Source organism: Coptis chinensis, chromosome 2 (assembly GCF_015680905.1).
Source record: "Coptis chinensis isolate HL-2020 chromosome 2, ASM1568090v1, whole genome shotgun sequence".
In the NCBI taxonomy this organism is placed as follows: Eukaryota; Viridiplantae; Streptophyta; class Magnoliopsida; order Ranunculales; family Ranunculaceae; genus Coptis; species Coptis chinensis.
Genome location: NC_141457.1, coordinates 99941546 through 99959632, shown reverse-complemented (window position 1 = coordinate 99959632; position 18087 = coordinate 99941546). Strand labels below are relative to the sequence as shown.

Here is an 18087-nt window from a genome sequence, read left to right as displayed (position 1 = left end):
CGATGTCTTATGCGTCTCTACCGGTGGTGTTTTCTTTCAACTCTAACTTGTCTTCATGCACGGTACTAGTCTTCTTATCCCTATTCAATTCTATGCATTCATACTTGAAGTGGCCATGGATACCGAAATGATTACACGACAAGTCTTTCTTAGGAGGCTTGCTCGTGCTCCTAGATTTTCTTTTGTCATCACCTCTAGAATGAGATGGTTTTCTATTTTTGCCTCTCTCTTGTTTTTCTCAGAACAAGGATCTCTCGAAAGGACGGGGAGCTATTCTCGCATAGCCCTTTCTTATCTTCTCGTAGAGGTTTTCTAATGTCTTCCACAGGCTGAAAGTGGTGGTCTCTTGGGATACAAGACGGATTACATTGTTGTCAATCCGTTATCTAATGCACCCAATCGCCTTTTCATCAAGCGTCTTCCACTCAGCCGCGGCAATTGCGTCTGGTTTTACTCCTCCATTTTCAATATATGGGTTGTGTCAAGTCCTTGCAATAGAACAAGTTTTCCATCCTGGCTTTCCAAATAGTATAGTTACCTCTATTTAAAATAGTCATGCGAGTGTTTATAGAATGGTCCATTTTAACAAGTTATTTCAACTCAAATCTCATCTTAGAATTTTATCAAACACTTTCTGGGACAAGATTTGGATAACAACCTTGTTTGGCTTAATCAAACCTAGCTCCAATACCACTTGTTGGGTAAAACGATACCAATCGAGCCTCACTAAAATAACTTGCAATTAGACAAACTATTGCTCTAGACAAAAATCTAAATTTTCACTACAACCAACAACAAACCCAACCTTCCAAGCAATCAACAACTATCACAAATAAATAATAATAATGCAAAGAAAAGTAAAACATACCACAACACAAGATGTAACGTGGTTCGGCCAATGATGTCTACTTCCACAAGAGCTAATCCTTTTATAAGTATGAGAAAGAATATTACAATCACTCCTCTCAATTCTCTCTACCTTACTAGATCACTCATCTCTCCTTACAAGGGTTTTCTCTTAATTTTGATTACTCTCAAAATTGGGTTTCTATTCAAGACTTGGTTTTCCAAAGCCTAACTTTTGTTTTTATACTAAACTTGCAATTTCGAGGTTACTGTAGAAATAGAAATTGACAAGTTTAGGCATGAGTTCGGGCGCGCTCTCGGTAAGGCAAAATCGAGCGCGTGCGCGCTCTCTTATTTTAATTTCCTCAAACTCAAATTCCAATAAAACACCTATCGTGAAAAAACTAAGTCCTTTTTCATGGCAAGGGCGTGGGCGTGTCTTGAGCAAGGCTAAGTCGAGTGCGCGCTACGACTTCTTCAGACTAACAGTACCTGTTCCTCCAGCTTCTTCCTCATCCTCATGTGAGGATAACTCCAACACCATGCACCATACAGTCCCCTTGTTATTTTCACTAATTTTGAGGTGTTAAAACTCGTCTGCTACAGCACGACGGATAAAACTCAGTTTACTTTCCTGGCATTATATAAATGTTTTAAGTTGATGTTTATGGTTCAATTAAGAGGTCTTAATTAGTAGATCGAGTTTGAGGTGAGACTTATGCTTAAGCTCCCAGGGTTTGAAGTATTAAACTCATCTTTGCAAGTACAGATGTTATTTCTAGTTATTGGATATTGGTTCTTCAATACTTGTCTACCGTTTAGGAGGTATTATTAGCATTCAAAGACCAGGGCTTTGACGTTTTAAGCATTGCTTCAGTGATCAACTTGAAGGATCCAAATGAGGGTAGTTAGACACTTAGACCATGAACCAAAGTGCTTTGTTGGAGCAGGTTCAACGGCCTCACAGTGACACAGCCTTCATGGGAAAAAGGACCCTCAATGGAAATGAGAATACCATGGTGCTAAAGGAAATTTCCTGAGTTGAGTGGAGCTTATCAGTCTCATGGCGACATATTTAGGCGCGCAAGGTATACACTGAACCACCATTCATCTCAACACTATTCAAATATTTGTTGAGTGTTCGAGACTATTGGAGTTGATGTGAATGGAAAGAATGCAAACGTTGACAGTTGAGAGATAAGGTTTGGGATCTTTGGCTTTGTTAGACAAAATTTGTCTATATAGACGTGAAAATATAATTAGAGGAATAGCGGCTGATCTTATTCACATTTAGCTCCAATCACTGGAGGAAATCATCGTGCGGAGTGTATGATGTACGCCATCTACAACACTTCAACACCTTAATTAATGAATTTTCCTGAAGGCTCAGCAGATGAAACCCATATATTCTTGTCTATTATGTATGGAAACTCCGTTACGTATGTAGTTTCTTTTTTTTTGTTGCCTAAATATTTAAACGCGTAACCAAATATGTGATACCGATCTTATAAATAAGAAGGTCCAAACCCATATAGCCCCACTGAAGAACAAAACAGAAGAACATGTCTTTTCTTAAACCACTATTCAACTTCTTCATTTTCATCTCCTTCTTCTCAACCTTCACAACTTCTCAACTATTATTCCAGGCAAGTATTTGAAAGTCATTTTCTTTTTCCCTCATTAATATATGCTCTAATATGTATTGAACGAGTTGCGTTGTTATAATGAAATCTAAATGTGAAAATGATTTGTTTGATGATCAGGGATTTAATTGGGAGTCTAGTAACAAAGTAGGGGGATGGTATAATTTTCTAAAGAACTCGATTGCTGATCTTGCTAATGTTGGAGTTACTCATGTTTGGCTCCCTCCATCTTCACACTCAGTGGCTCCTCAAGGTACTCCCCAGTCTCTACTCTCTATGACACTGAACATTTATCTTGTACGTCATTTTTACATGCAACGTAAGCATTAAGGACGACACCGGCCATGATATCGAAATGGAGTTTAGCTGTATACTTGTATGACAAAACGATTATGTTCCAAGGTTTTGTGCTTTTATGCTTCGACAATTGTACCACGTTTGGTATAAAAATCACTACTTTGAGAAGAAATATGTGCAAGCTTATATTGGAATATATCAACATACCATTTTGGTTATGTATTACTTATACTCATATGACGATTGTCAATCTTAGTAGAAAGCCAAGATCATAAAACCTTGGTTGTAAGGCATTAAGTCATAACGTTGTAACTGATGTAACAAGGATCTGTTACGTACAACAACTCGGGAAAAATACCTATGAGCAGCCTGATTTATAAGAACTAAGAGCATCTCTAGGTGGACGTATCCGTGGTCGCATTCTTCAAATTTGAAGAAATGCGTCGGAATTTCCCAGAATTCCAACTCTAAGTGGTCGATTCGTTCGTGATCACCGCTTGTTCCATTCTTGTTCGCAAATTTGGCAATTTGGATGCGGATGCGAGGCAACAATAGTAATGTCGCTACGCCATTACTAATGTCGCCCACTTTTTGACTTTGACCATTAACCAAAGGCGGCGCCATTATTAATCGCCGCGCCACTACTATCGGCGCTACACTCTAATGTCGCGTGCTCCAACGGGCAAAAACGGCGGATTTCTACCTCCTATATCCACACTCATCTCCCTCTTCATTTTCACACACAACACTCTCAACCATTTCACACACAACACTCTCAACCTTTCACACATAACACTTCAATGTCACAAACCAAAACAAGGAAGGGGTCCAAGTTGGACAAATGAAGAAAATATTGCTCTTATTAGAGCATGGATTGAGATTGGAGAAGATCCTATAGTAGGGAATGATCAATCGGGTCAAGTTTATTGGGAACAAATTATGGCTAGAATGAATCAAATTCAAGGTTTTGACCGCGAACCGTAAGTGGAAGGGAGTCTCACAACGCGTTAGGCATTATTTTACCGCTCTTCAACAAATATCATGTTATACTAAGAAAGCTTGAAGAACAACCTCCAAGCGTGGGGACGTGAAGACATTGTAAGATTCGCTTATACTTCGCTTAATTTATACTTCATTTTATATACTACTTGATATTGATTTTTTTTTTTAATAAACGTAGCTTTTCGACGCAAAGAACAACTTATTTTACTACCGGAAAACCATGGATATGGCAAAATTGTTATAATCTAGTAAAAAATACCAAAGTGGCAAAGAACTCGCCATAATAACGGCGCTTTGCTCCAAGACCAAAGAAGAAAGCAAGATCCGGAGATGTTGAAGGTTTCGATTCTTCACCCTCAACCCCAACCCTTCAACGCCTTTACTCTACCCCTTCACCTTCAATCAGACTCAGATACGATCCTAGCAAGACCGGGCTTTTTTGAGAGGTCACGGTAGGAAGCAGAGCAAAGAAATTGAGAAGAACAAAGAAAGTTGCTTCTACTCGTTGAGGGTAATGTTGCATCCATCGCTAAAAATATGGATGATTTTCTTGAAGCTTTTAAAGAAAGTCGAAGAAATAAAGAAGAGATTCAAAATGAGCAATTTCAAAGTATGATGAAATTGAAGCAAGAGAAGACACAAAAAGTTATTTTTGAAGCAAGAAAAACTCCGTGTTGTAGAGGAGGAAAATGAGACTAGGTTGTTGGCAATGTCACTTTCGACAATGTCAATCCTCGCTTCTGAAAGGGTTTTAGAGCTAAAACAAGATGCAATTGTAGCTAAATATGAAAAAAAAAAAAATGCTGGAGCAAGTAGTACAAATGAAGCTTCCAACAACGAAGAAGCCAATGATGAAGAAAATGATGACTGGCTTGATAATTATAGTAACTCTAGTAGTATGTAATAAGGGTGATATGTAATAGTTATCTTTTATTTATTTATTTTTATTTTATGTTTTTGCAATCATGTATTAGTTGTCATTCTATTAATAAAAATTGTAATTCATTTGCTAAATCAAAGGAAGTAAATTCTAAATCACACAACATAATAATAATCACACAACATATCAAAATGATCAAATGAACAATTCTAAATCACACAACATAATAATAATCGTCATACAACAACTTCCTAGACTATCCTACATACGCCTCCTCTGCCGTGAACTCCTCCTCGACTGTCCTTGTGCTGAACTCTCCGTCTGTCCATGCTGTGATGAACTCACCCCTTGTGCGATCAATCTCTCAGAAACTCATCAATCTGGCGCTGCAAATCGTCATAATCCATATGAGCACTGGAAGAAGTCTCTCTCTCAACACCGTAGCGAATACCGAGGAGCGCAAGCCATCATTTACACGAATGTTTGTCTCATATCTCATGCGTGGTCATCCCGAAATAATTATTCATTAATAATTTATGACATTTTCATAATAAACCAAAATAATAAAACAAAACCAATAAAAATAATTATCGAGATAGATGTCCAAGGTCGCTCTAACCGTATTTTACACGAGTGGCATCAATAGAAGAAATGGGTCGGTAAATCGTCCGCCACTTTCGGATCGCTTCAAACCGAAAACCAAAGGCCACTCGATGAGGGGGATCTGTCTTTGGAACAAATGTGTGCACAGTGTCCAGTCAAACGTCGGGTCGCCGGGGCCAATCTGAATTCACGCCCGACACCCAAATTGCTAACCATGAATGTTGCAATGTGACCTTCCATCTGGGGAGCAAATGACCAATAGACACCCTAAACCAAGAACGGTAGTATTGCTCATAAGTCCGCAATGTAACTAGGTCGGGAAGCCCCAGAAAAAGTCCAATGCACGCTTACTCGATGACTTGCTCTAAGGTCATGTCCTTAGCCTCCATACATGGGTAGCGGATCGAGGGATACCAAAGTATGGTGTGAGCTCGTGCGTAACATCTATCCCCTAAATACCACTCCATATCACTCCCACAAGTGAATACCATCCTCCTATGAAAATAAACAATGCATATCTACTCATTCGCTACGATGTGCACGAGATGTCCTCCAAGGCCTCCAAACAATAGAAGCCTGTGTGCTAAGCTCGATCCGGGTTCGGACGGTTATGTTATGACCGATCTCACCGGGTCGACGAGCTCGACAAGGTCCGTGCCAAGCCCCGAGCCTAGGCCTCTCATCGGTATACTACTCATGAGGATAGGATTTGCAAAGACGAAAATACTCATAAAACCATACCTCTTCCTATCCGGGGACTACCGACAACACCACCACCGAGAAGCCCTATCTAAACAACGCAACAAATGACAGTATATGGCTCCACCAAAATCAATATTGCCCAACTCATGCAAGTGCTCAAAGTTAGCTAGAAATCCCAAGTTAATCGTGGAATGGCCAGAAGGAAAAAAGAAGACACCCATCAAATACATACAGAAAGCTCTTACATACTCATCAACATGTGTTTGACCATCATCTAATCAAGTGACAAATAATCTATCAAAACCTGCAATCCCTAATCAAGTAGTCAACGGTGTAATGTATGCAGCCTTGATACCGTAAATCCTAACACCAAAGATCATATGACTCCTCGGGTCGGACAAGGGAAGAAAGTCATCATTTGGGCACAACTCGAATTCGATGCTACATCTCAACGGATTACCTAATCCTATACTCAAACCAGATATCATGCAAAAATCTAATGGAGTGAAGCCCAACTCTCCCTGAGGGAAGTGAAAAGTATGTGTACTATTCCACCATCTCTTAACTAAACCATTAATAACTCCCTGAATGTCAGCCTTATTGTAAGGGATGTCAACTAGATGAGCAAAGGGAGTCGCTAAAATTGCATCTCTAACATGGTCAAGTGCAATCGACTTTTCTTAATATCATCCCACCACGCCCTTTAGAGTGCACCAACCCGATACATAACACATCTCCGATGTAATGCAAAATGAAACTAAAATTAAAAAATAAAAATAAAAATATAATGATTGAACTACTAAAATTAACTACTACTACTACTAATTTATGAAATTAAAATACATACCCCGTTGTTCAAGAACAACTCTTGAGACATGCCTATCATGAAACCTCTTAGACACCCGCCCAAGATGGTCGAATCAATAGCATCCGCAGAAATTCAAAATCGACTTGTCGATATTGAAGCAAAGAATGGATCGTCGACCCTCGGCTCTTTGATTTCCAAATTCCGGTGGTCAGTTCATCATCTAGATCAACACCGGGATTATCCCAAACGTTATGCATCGCTTTTCTTCTTCCTCACCGCCACCACTCCATCGTGTTTGGTTATTATAGACGGATTCGTCGTCGAACTCATTTTTTCCTACTAACTAGAGTGACCGAAAGTTGAAAAAATTTGTAAAATGACAAAATTCGAATCGTAGCGACATTAAATAAAACATAGCACGCGACATTAGTATCGGCGCTGCCAAGTACCACACCGTCGTAGCGACATTAGTAATCGGGCGCCCAAGATTAATAATGTCAAGCAGGTGGGTCTCCAATGAATTTTGCGACCACGAATTTGCGACCACCTAGAGTTGGTCGAAATTTGCTATCAGATTCTGTGGTAGCATTCTTCAAATTTGAAGAGTATGCTACCACCACCTAGAGATGCTCTAAGAAGCCTGATTTCGAGTCATGTGCGTACTTCGTACTTATTCCTTCTTTTGTGATTAAGTTCATACTTGCTTCCTATTAACATAACATAGTTTCGTAAATGAAAAAAAACAAAATAAATTCTGTCACCAGGACTTCAAAATTTCATGTTCTGTCATAAGTCGTAACGCCATTGGCCATTGTGTCTAACAAGTTAACCACATTTTTGTTAGAATGAATCACACCAAGCATGCATCTTTTAGAAACTTTTTTTTGTTATAACAGCAACTCTGTACATACACCACTACACCGTATTTTCATAAAGGTATTTTGTAGCATAAATTAAAGTATTGTCTGTTGGGATTAATCTTGATACCAATCGATACCCACTACACAAATAATTTGTAATATGAAACACTACAACTCCAGACAAATTCTAAATATCAACTACAACCTAGCTAACATGCCCAACTCTCTAAACAACTATTAACAACAAATAATAATGTAAAGAGAAGAACAAACATACTACAACACAAAGATATACCATGGTTTGGCAATAGTGTCTACTTCAACAAGAGCTAATCTTTTTATAAAGTGGGAAGAACTTACAATCACTCTTTTTCAGTCTCTCACTTTACTAGATCACTCCTCTCTCTTTACAGACTTTTCTCTCTGCAAATGTTATCTCTCAATTTTGATAGCTCTCAAAATTGGGTTTCTTTTTCTTGTGTTATCTTGTATTAGGTTTTCCAAAACCTTACTTCTCTATTTATATAGTAACCCATAATCTAATCGGTTCTTTCAGAAGCAAATAGAAACTACTTAATTTAGACATGCGCATGCTGCCTCGGCAAGGCAAAATCGAGCGCGCCCTCTGATTTTTCCTTGAACCAAAAGTCTAGTAACATGAGTGCGGGCACACTTTCGGGCAAGACCAATCTGAGCGCATGCGCGCTCAGCCTTCTTCACACAAACATCACTGATTTTTCTTTTCTTACTCATGTGAGCGATAACTCCAAGAGTGTCTTGCTAACTGTAACAGAAGTCAATAAAATCTTTTTGAGAATTAGTCACTTCAACCATATCGTTAGAATCTTTCTTTAGTATAGAATTATTATATGAAATAATATAAAATACAGAAAATGTTCTTTTGCAGTCCTACAGAAATAGAGATATAGAATAATGTTCTGCTCAACTGTAATTGGCTTCCCTGGTTATATTAGTGTGTTTTCCAATCTTTCTCAGGGTACTTGCCAGGAAGATTGTATGATCTTGATGCATCAAAATACGGAAACCAAGATGAACTGAAGGCCCTGATAAAAGCTTTCCATGACAAGGGAATTAAGTGCATTGCTGACATAGTTATAAACCACAGAACTGCAGATAAGCGAGATGGGAGAGGGGTATATTGCATCTTTGAAGGAGGAACTCCCGATGAACGTCTTGACTGGGGGCCTACTATGATTTGCAGCGACGACACAAAATATTCTGATGGTACTGGGAATCCCGATACTGGAGCTGGCTTTGACGGTGCTCCAGACATCGATCATACTAATTCAAGGGTTCAGAAGGAGCTAGCTGATTGGATGAATTGGCTTAAGACTGAAATCGGGTTTGATGGATGGAGATTCGATTTTTCCAGAGGATATTCTCCAGATTTCACAAAAGTCTACATGGAGCAAACTAAGCCGGATTTTTCTGTAGGGGAGGTATGGAACTCTCTTGCTTACGAGCAGGACGGGAAGCCAAAGTACAACCAAGATGCTCATAGGCAGGAACTAGTGCACTGGGTTCAATCAGCAGGAGGTAAGGTCACAGCCTTTGATTTCACTACAAAGGGAATCCTCCAAGCAGCAGTGGAAGGAGAACTATGGAGATTGAAGGATTCAAATGGAAAAGGCACCTGGAATGATAGGATTATCACCAGAATATAGTGTTACTTTCATTGACAACCATGACACAGGATCGACACAGAAGTCATGGCCATTTCCATCCGATAAAGTCATTCAAGGATATGTCTACATACTCACTCATCCAGGGATACCATCTATAGTGAGTTCAACTTTTCTTGTGTTTTCTCGTGCTAGGATCAACTGATTTGTTCCATAGTTGCATTTAAGTTTTACATTTCATTCACTGCACAATAGATTAAAACATAAAGCACCACTTTCCATTACCATGATGGTATGAAAGTGCTTATTCCAGGCGTCATATATGCAAATATAATTCTGAAAGCTTCATGTGCTTGATATACCGACTAAAAAGTATATCTGATTTCCTTGTGCAGTTTTATGACCACTTATTTGATTGGGGATTAAAGGAGGAAATTGCCAAATTGACTGCAATAAGGACTAGGAATGGGATCCAACCAAATAGCGCTGTTCGTATTATTGCCTCAGACGCCGATCTTTATCTAGCTGCAATCAATGAGAAAATTATTGCCAAGATTGGTTCAAGGTATGATGTTGGAAAACTAGTCCCACCAAACTTCCGAATTGCTGCCATGGGAAAGGACTACGCTGTGTGGGAAAAAACACCATAAACGATTTTGTAATCATCACTGAAATAAAGAAATGTATATATCGAACGCTATAATAATAAACTAAAATAAGTGATGTTTTGACTTTATAAAATTAGCTCCGCAACAATTTTATTTAATCTCTGCTGCTCCCGCCAATTAAAAAATAGCAATGAAGCATGAACTTTGCTTCTTTAAAAACATCATTTCTTCGTTACACTAAATCAGTTTCACCCTACAAACACTTGACTCTCTCCCATTTCTCTACCAACTTACATTTCCCTCCACACCCACACATTTCTCATTGGAACTCTCTTCTCAAATCCCACTTACAAACCGAAAACTCGAGATGGACACTTGTTCTTTTCCGCCATATGTTACAGTCTAATGTAAAACCAAACGACCTCACCTTCTCATTACTCATCAAATCTTGTACTCTTGTTTTAAACTCGCTTCATGTGAAACAAGAAGTTAAACAGATTCATACCCACATTCTTAAATGCGGGTTCGATCGCTTTGTTTATATAGGTACTGCTCTTCTTGACCATTATGCCAAGTCGGGGTGTGTTTTTTATGTGGAAAGATTGTTTGAAGACATACCCCACAGAGATTTAATTGCTTGGAATTCTTTAGTTTCTGGTTATTCATATAATGGGTATCACTTGAATGCATTTGGTGTGGTGATAGAGATGTTGAGACAAGGTTTTAGGCCTTGTCCTGTTACAATGGTTAGTGCGATACCTTCTTGTGCTCAAATGGAACTTTTCTTCCAAGGGAAGTCTATTCATGGGTTTGGAATTAAGGTTGGGCTTGATTTGGACTCGCGGGTAGAAAATGCACTTACTTCTATGTATGCGAAATGCTCTGATCTAGATGCTGCCAGACTTTTATTTGAAGGGATGCCTGAGAAATGTGTAGTTTCATGGAACACAATGATCAGTGCGTATGGCCAAAATGGTTATTTTGATGAGGCGATACTCGTCTTCAAACAAATGCGTGAGGAAGATTTAAGAGCTAATTCAGTTACTATAGTGAGCCTTCTATCTGTTAATGCTCATTTGGAATCTGCGCATTCCTATGCTGTTAAGATTGGTCTCGACTCTGATGCCTCTGTAATTACTTCACTTGTTTGTATGTATGCCAGGTCTGGAAACACAACATTGGCGCAGTCACTATATGAGTGGATGCCTTGCAAGAATTTGGTTTCCATAACAGCAATCATTTCTAGTTATGCAGAAAAAGGGAACATGGATTCTGTACTGAAGTGGTTTTATAAGATACAGCATGAAGACATGAAACCAGATGCTGTTACAATTGTTAGCATCCTTCATGGTTTTACAAACTTGTCATATCTTAGAGTTGGGATTTCTCTTCATGGATACAGTATCAAATGCGGATTGACTTCTTATAGCTTGGTGATTAATGGGCTGATTAGCATGTATGACAAGTTCGATGACATGGATGCCGCTGCTTCTTTGTTTCTCAGCTTGGATGAAAGACCTTTATTCAGTTGGAATTCAATGATTTCCGTCTATGTGCAACGTGGAATGTTAGATGATGCCACGGATCTGTTCTGCCAGATGAAGATGTTTGGGTGTAGTCCAGATACAATCACCATGACCAGCATGCTGTCAGGATGTTCGCAGCTTGGGTCGTTGAAATTTGGAAGGATTCTTCATAACTTCATTCTGAGGAACAGCCTAGAAACAGAAGATTTTATGGGGACTGCCCTCATAGACATGTATGCAAAGTGTGGAAGCATTGAAAATGCCGAAAGAGTATTCAAAAGCATCAAAGAGCCGTGTTTGGCAACTTGGAATGCGATGATTTTGGGCTATGGGATGTCCAGGTTGGAGCACAAATCCCTAAGCCATTTTTCAGAGATGATGAAATGGGGCATAAAACCCGATGATATCACTTTCTTAGGAGTGCTATCCGCTTGTGGCCATTCAGGTCTTGTTGATGATGCACAAAAGTACTTTAAGATGATGGAGGAATTTGGTGTTGTTCCGGGAGTCCAACACTGCACAAGCATGGTAGATCTTCTTAGTCGTGCAGGCTTGTTGGATGAAGCACTCACATTTATTAAGGGCATGAAGGTTGAACCCGATTCTGTCACCTGGTTAGCTTTACTTGGGGCCTGCTACTTGCATCAAGAGGTCAAACTTGGGGAGAGCCTGGCAAAGAAGATTTTCCTCTTGGATCAGCGGAATGGTGGGTTGTATGTGCTAATGTCAAATCTTTATGCATCCACAGGAAGGTGGAATGATGTCGTTAGGGTGAGGAAGATGATGAGAGAGGATGGAGAGGATGGTTGCTCGGGAACTAGCATAATTGAAAAATGAACTATGCAAGTAAAATCGGTATGATTGGCCTGCAATTCTCAGTTTGACTGTTAGCCTCACCCGTTGTAATTTTTGGAAGGAAAAGTAATAGAGCTTGTGCAGGACCATCCTGTACTCGTATACCCATATCCTAGCTCTATAAATAGCAGAAACCGTTGCTGATCATAACAAAGGTGTAACACAGTTGCCCATGTTTCAGTTGGTCCAAGGGATATAGTCTTAATCACTTGTTGAAGATAATCACTTGTGCATGGTTTACCGGTTTCTCAACACACAGAAGTTGATTTATTGGCATCCTTTCACCTTGATTAAAAGATCTTAGTGGTCATTCACCCACAAGGCTATAACCAGGCTCCTTTTGCAGTCTTGCTTCTTCCATCTTACCTTACACCTTACTCTGCTAGCATCACTCCACCTTCCAGCTGCTGCATATACATTCAAATATGATCCAGAACTATTTTGAATCCATATCAAAGAGCGATCTGCTAATTGCTTCACAAAATTTCCATGGAGCTACATGCGCCAAGTAAAGACTCTAGCAAACTTGAAGAAGGCTTAAAGGGCAATCTCTTGACGAGGTCATAAGCCTCACCCAAATAGCCTGTCCGGCCAAGGAGGTCTACCATGCACGTGTAGTACTCCATTCTAGGTGTCATACCATATTCTTCTACCATTGAGTTGAAAAGCATCTTCCCTTGTTCAACTAAACCGGCCAGCATGGCTGCAAGCAGATAATATACTAACAAAAGTAACATCGTCGGGTTTTAGTCCAGAACATTTCATGTGTGAGAAGAGATCTAGAGCAGCTTCAGCGTTGCCATGAATGCTGTAACCATTGATCATCGCACTCCAAGACACAACACCCTTTATCTTCATGTCATCAAACATCTTTCTAGCAATTGTGAGGTATCCACATCTAGCATATAAATCCATGACAGAATTGCTTAGGAGTAAATCCTTTTCAAAACCCTTGTGAATAATGAAAGGCATCACTGACTGAGCGAGTGTTAGGCTGCTAAGTTGGACACAAGCAGATATTACTGTCAAGACTGTTACATAATCTGGCTCATGTTGCATTCGGAGCATTTCAATGAAGGAGGTAACTGCATGTTTAGGGCTTTCGCTTTGCACATGCACAGACATTATAGCATTCCACACAGTGACATTGCTCTTATCTGCCCTTTCAAACAGTAAGCGACATGAGTCTACATTCTCAAATCTGGCATACATGCATATAAGGGATGTAAGAAGAGAAGGCTCGACTATACCTCCAGTTCTAACCACATATGCATGTAAAGACTTACCATGCACCTGGTTGCTGCATGCATACATGTAAAATATTCAGCAAAGTTACAAAATTTGGTTTCTGGCCCTCCATTATCATAAGGTGAAACATGTTCATGACCTCCTCGTTAATATTGTTGTTGCGGTAGCCAGTTATCACAGCATTCCAAGAGACCACACTCCTCATAGGCATGCTTTCAAAAAGCAAGTGTCCAGCATCAGTATGCGCACAGTTGAAATGCATAGAGATAAGTGCATTCGTGAGGGAAACATCGAAGCCAAACCCAGTTTTTATGGCATACCCGTGAACTGCCAAAATAACCAAATCAAACCTCATATCCGCTTGTTGCATTTGTTGTACCAAAGTAACCATGATGAGCACAACTAGATAGCAATGTATTCCAAGAAACTACATTTCTTGTCGCCATGTTCCGAAACAGGATAATAGAAGTGGAGAGTTTGTCACACTCAGAGTAGAATGTGAAGAGAGCATTAGCCACATTGATAGTTGAATAAAATCCATTTCCAAGACAATATGCATGGACAGACTTACCCATGGTAGTGTCCTTTACACCGAATCGGGAACCAAACCTGCAACTTGCATATCAGAGAAGGCATTTAAACCCTTGTAAGCAAGCCCATTCTGAACATAGCCAGGCACAATTGAATTCCAGGACAGGAGGTTTCTTTCATGCATTCCTCCGAAGAGAAAGTGAGCAAAATCTATGTCTCCAAGCTTTGCATACATCGACAAAAGTTCAGTAACTACAGCAGGTTGGTGTGCTAAACCATATTTAATTCCACAAGCATGAACGGCTTCACCATATAGACTGTTATCAAGCACATCACAAGAGTAACAAGACTAGGCTGCGCAATGTCATGTCGCATTTTGCAGTAAACTTTATAAGCATCATTGGACGTTAGGTTCTGGGCATACGCAGAAATCATTGCATTCCACACAACGACATTCTTTACACCTAGTAAATCAAATAGTTGTCTAGCAATAGATAAATCTCTGTAGGGGAGTAATATCCTCATTAAGGAATATTGCATACGCGCGAAGCATAAGCGAACTTAGGACATCGACTTTCAAGACCGATCTGTAAGCAGCTCCCTTCATGTAAGTGGTATGCTTAAGCTCGTTCAAGAATATCTCAAGACGAATAAATGACTGGAGACAGAACGCCTCAGATAAAAACACCACCAGATGTAATCATCACCAAAATCTTACATTTACATCCCATCACCGGGAAATATAGACTACCGCACCAACTCCCAATCAGCACACAATTCCTACTAAAACCAACCTAACACGCATTCATAGTCTCCACCCTACATATGTACAAGAGAGTACACGTGTCTCAAGGATCAATACTCCCTTAGGCCTATAAATACCACCTACTTGAACTACGTAAGACCTGATTCTTCTCTCCCCTTAAAAACCAAGAGAAGATACGTAAGCAGCTCGCTCATTAGCAAACTCGGTCTCTCCAAAACCCAAACCCATCTTCCCCTCTTCAACTGTATGTAAAGGAAAACCAAAACCCCCCTTTACAATCTCTAATACTAGTATACATTGAGATTAATGCAGGCACCAAAAGTTCATCTAGAAAAACACCACATTTCATAGTGAAACAATGAATACATGTTCCAATATCCAGATCCCCGAAACGACTGCACACGGGAATTAAACTCGCAAAGGTACATACATTAGGCTTAAACCCCATAACCTGAATCTTCTGAAAAACATGAAATGCTTCATGATCAAGTCCATTAAAAGAATACCCAGAAAGTAATGCATTCCAAGAAATCAAATCTGGTTGACATTTTCGTATAACCATTTTAGCATACATATCAATAAGTGCAGTTTGAACAACAACATTATCCTCAAACCCAGTTCTCAAAACAAACTTTGATATATATAATTATCAGAACCAACGTCTAGTTTTTGACACTTAGCGTAAAAACTCAATAGTTGATCATGTAAACCATAGTTTGACATACACCTAATGATTAAATTCTGCGAAAACAAGTTGGGTTTGTTGAGTGTGTTAGAACATATTCTGGTGTGCCCAGTTTGAAACAAACTTTGATAAGTTCACCAAAAAGAGAAGACTCACACTTGTACTAATAGAAGAGAGTGGATTTTGTTCAAGTCTTTAGGGTGTGTTTGTTATGATAGAAACACTATGGAAAGGAAAGGAAAATAAAAGTGGTCCACTTTTTCCATAGTTTATAAGGTGTTTGTTTACCCATGGAAAGGAAATGGGCTTTTCCATATGGAAACAAAATTATTGAAATGGAAAAGGTTTTGTGTCTTTAGTTAACCCCTGAAATTTTTGTGGAAAGGAAAGGAAAGGAAATAAATAAATAAGGACTTACTACTAATACACCCATGACCCAACAATACAATTATTCCTTTCCATAACTTTTGTAAACAAACATGATTATTTCTTTCTCCAGTTTTTACTTTCCTTTCCCCAGTTTACCAAACAAATACCATTTAAAATTATTTCCTTTCCATTCCATTCCATAGTGGACCACCCATTTTATTTCCTTTCCTTTCCATGAGTTAAAATTTAACAAACACATCCTTAATGTTTTGACAGAGGGGTAAGAGGTGTCGAAAGTTGGAGGTGTTTTGGTGTTGTGAGTCATTGTTTAAGGTTTGTTTAGTTGCCAAGGAAGAAAAGAAAAATTGTCAAGTGAAAGAGAAATTTAGGTGGCTAGAGATGTTGAAGAGATTGGTACCTTAAATGAGGAAGCATTTTGTTTGAACTTTGAAGTAGATGTGGTTGGGAATGTGGAATTGGATCCCAGAGTCCACCTCACATCTGGTCCGAATCCAGTACCTTTTTGCGTCACCGACCAACCGTTTTTTTTTTTTTTTTGATAATCATCATCAGATATATATATATATATATATATATATATATATATATATATATATATATCTTAATCGCTAAGCGGTGAGGGTGAAAGCCCAGTGGGAGAGGAAGATGGAGGAGTGGAGATTTAGGAGTGGAGATTTAGAGTAAAAGAGAGAAAAGTGAGAGAGAGAGAGAGAAGAAAAAAAAACATAACGGAAGAGATGAGGACAGACAGACATAAACCAACCAAGTTGATTTTTGTCCGCATAACCCCTTCCAAAATGTTAAACTCGCCTCCACAGTTAAGAAGAAAATATTACAGAGGTTGAATTTACAGCCACTCGATCCTCTCGCAGAATGTCCCTAAGCCATAAAGATAGGTTTAGTATCCATCAATGTTTTGAAAACCGAACCGATAATCGAACCGATTTTTTGTTAAAATGGTTCAACCATGGTTCGACTCGGTCGGACCGATTGATGTTTATTTAGCAAATTTTTTAATAATTACAATAATAAAATAAATAAATACATATTTTAATTCAATATTAATTGATATTATATATCAAAATAAATTTCTTATACAAGAAATACATAGTAGTATGTTGGTTTGGAGTTTGGATTATCTTGTTTAGGTGTTAGGTTCAACCGAGAGTCCAACTATAAACTCAAATTTTAACTGAACCGGTTTGCCGGTCAGTTTAAGTTTAGACCGAGAGTCCAACTATAAACTCAAATTTTAACTGAACCGAACCAAAAATTTATCGGTTCCAATCGGACCCTGATTCAACCACCGGTCCGGTCCGGTTTTCTAAACACTGGTATCCATTCTGCAGAGTGAGAGTGTAGTTTTCCAAAAACAGCTAGGTGTGAGCAGTTTTGTTACATGTCCTGCTGACCAACCGTTGACAAAATGTTAATCCAATTACCGAAACGTCCAAATCTAACAGCAGGATTCGGGAGAATTATATAGGACGGAAGTATTATTGATTTTTGACATGGTCATGTCAACCTTAACATTCTCCGGCCAAACTTGTCAACAAGCACACAAACACGCTGTCACGCTGGCAACACAGAATTACAAAAAATGCCAACCTTTCTTTAGTCATCTACAATCTACTAACATATAAACATATATTTCTACACTATAATTGGGCCAGATATTCATCCTTACAGAGTTACAGTTTATACAGTTCCACCCAAGTTGAAAAGTATTGACTGTGTAAAAGAAAATTAAATTTCTACTTTTCTTCATATTCGACTACCTTTCTACCAAAAAGATTACCATTTACTTTATTTTTTTTACTAAAAGGATTACCACGAGGCACGAGTCCATGAGCTAATGAGCAATGCATGGGTGTACGATGTGTACCAAACGGATTACCATTAGTGATTACATATTTCTTTCAAATTTAAGTGGACTATTAGGGCCTACCTGTGGGACAACACTGCGAGAATCTACCCTGAATAAAGTCATTCTCTCGGACGAAATGTCTTTGTCTTTTCTCCAGCACATATTACTTTGAAGCAGTAAAAAGCTTCCAAGGGCTTCTTCTCCTTCTCAATACGCACGTGAGGCAACAAAGATTCAAATTCGAAACCCAATCATAATCCGTGTATAATGAGTGTCTATCACAGCTGACTGCCACGTACACCTTCCTATATATTACACACCTTTCTC

At 39.0% G+C, this 18087-nt stretch overlaps 2 protein-coding genes and 1 pseudogene across 3 annotated transcripts; 2 read left to right on the top strand and 1 right to left on the bottom strand.

The window, feature by feature from the left end:
* The first annotated feature begins 2335 nt into the window (after positions 1 to 2335).
* On the top strand, positions 2336 to 10017 carry LOC147519595 (alpha-amylase-like). The gene is given in 5 exon segments (XM_086591166.1): positions 2336 to 2492; positions 2610 to 2742; positions 8638 to 9287; positions 9289 to 9444; positions 9680 to 10017. Coding segments are annotated over 5 exon segments (1278 nt in total). The 5' UTR covers positions 2336 to 2408; the 3' UTR covers positions 9935 to 10017.
* Positions 10018 to 10089: 72 nt separating this feature from the next.
* Positions 10090 to 12495, top strand: LOC147519594 (Tetratricopeptide repeat (TPR)-like superfamily protein). The gene has a single exon (XM_086591165.1). The coding sequence runs from the start codon at positions 10090 to 10092 to the stop codon at positions 12253 to 12255; it is 2166 nt and encodes a 721-aa protein (XP_086447291.1). The 3' UTR covers positions 12256 to 12495.
* LOC147519593 (pentatricopeptide repeat-containing protein At1g06140, mitochondrial-like) lies at positions 12000 to 17883 on the bottom strand (annotated as a pseudogene). Its single transcript, XR_015213147.1, has 5 exons — positions 17842 to 17883; positions 15115 to 15449; positions 14477 to 14554; positions 14126 to 14369; positions 12000 to 13948 (listed from the first exon to the last, which is right to left on the bottom strand). The product of XR_015213147.1 is annotated as a pentatricopeptide repeat-containing protein At1g06140, mitochondrial-like (transcript).
* Positions 17884 to 18087: the final 204 nt, after the last annotated feature.

Bases quoted from the DNA above. Each gene is read 5' to 3' on its own strand.
- LOC147519594 (XM_086591165.1), top strand. From the start codon at position 10,090: ATGAACTTTGCTTCTTTAAAAACATCATTTCTTCGTTACACTAAATCA.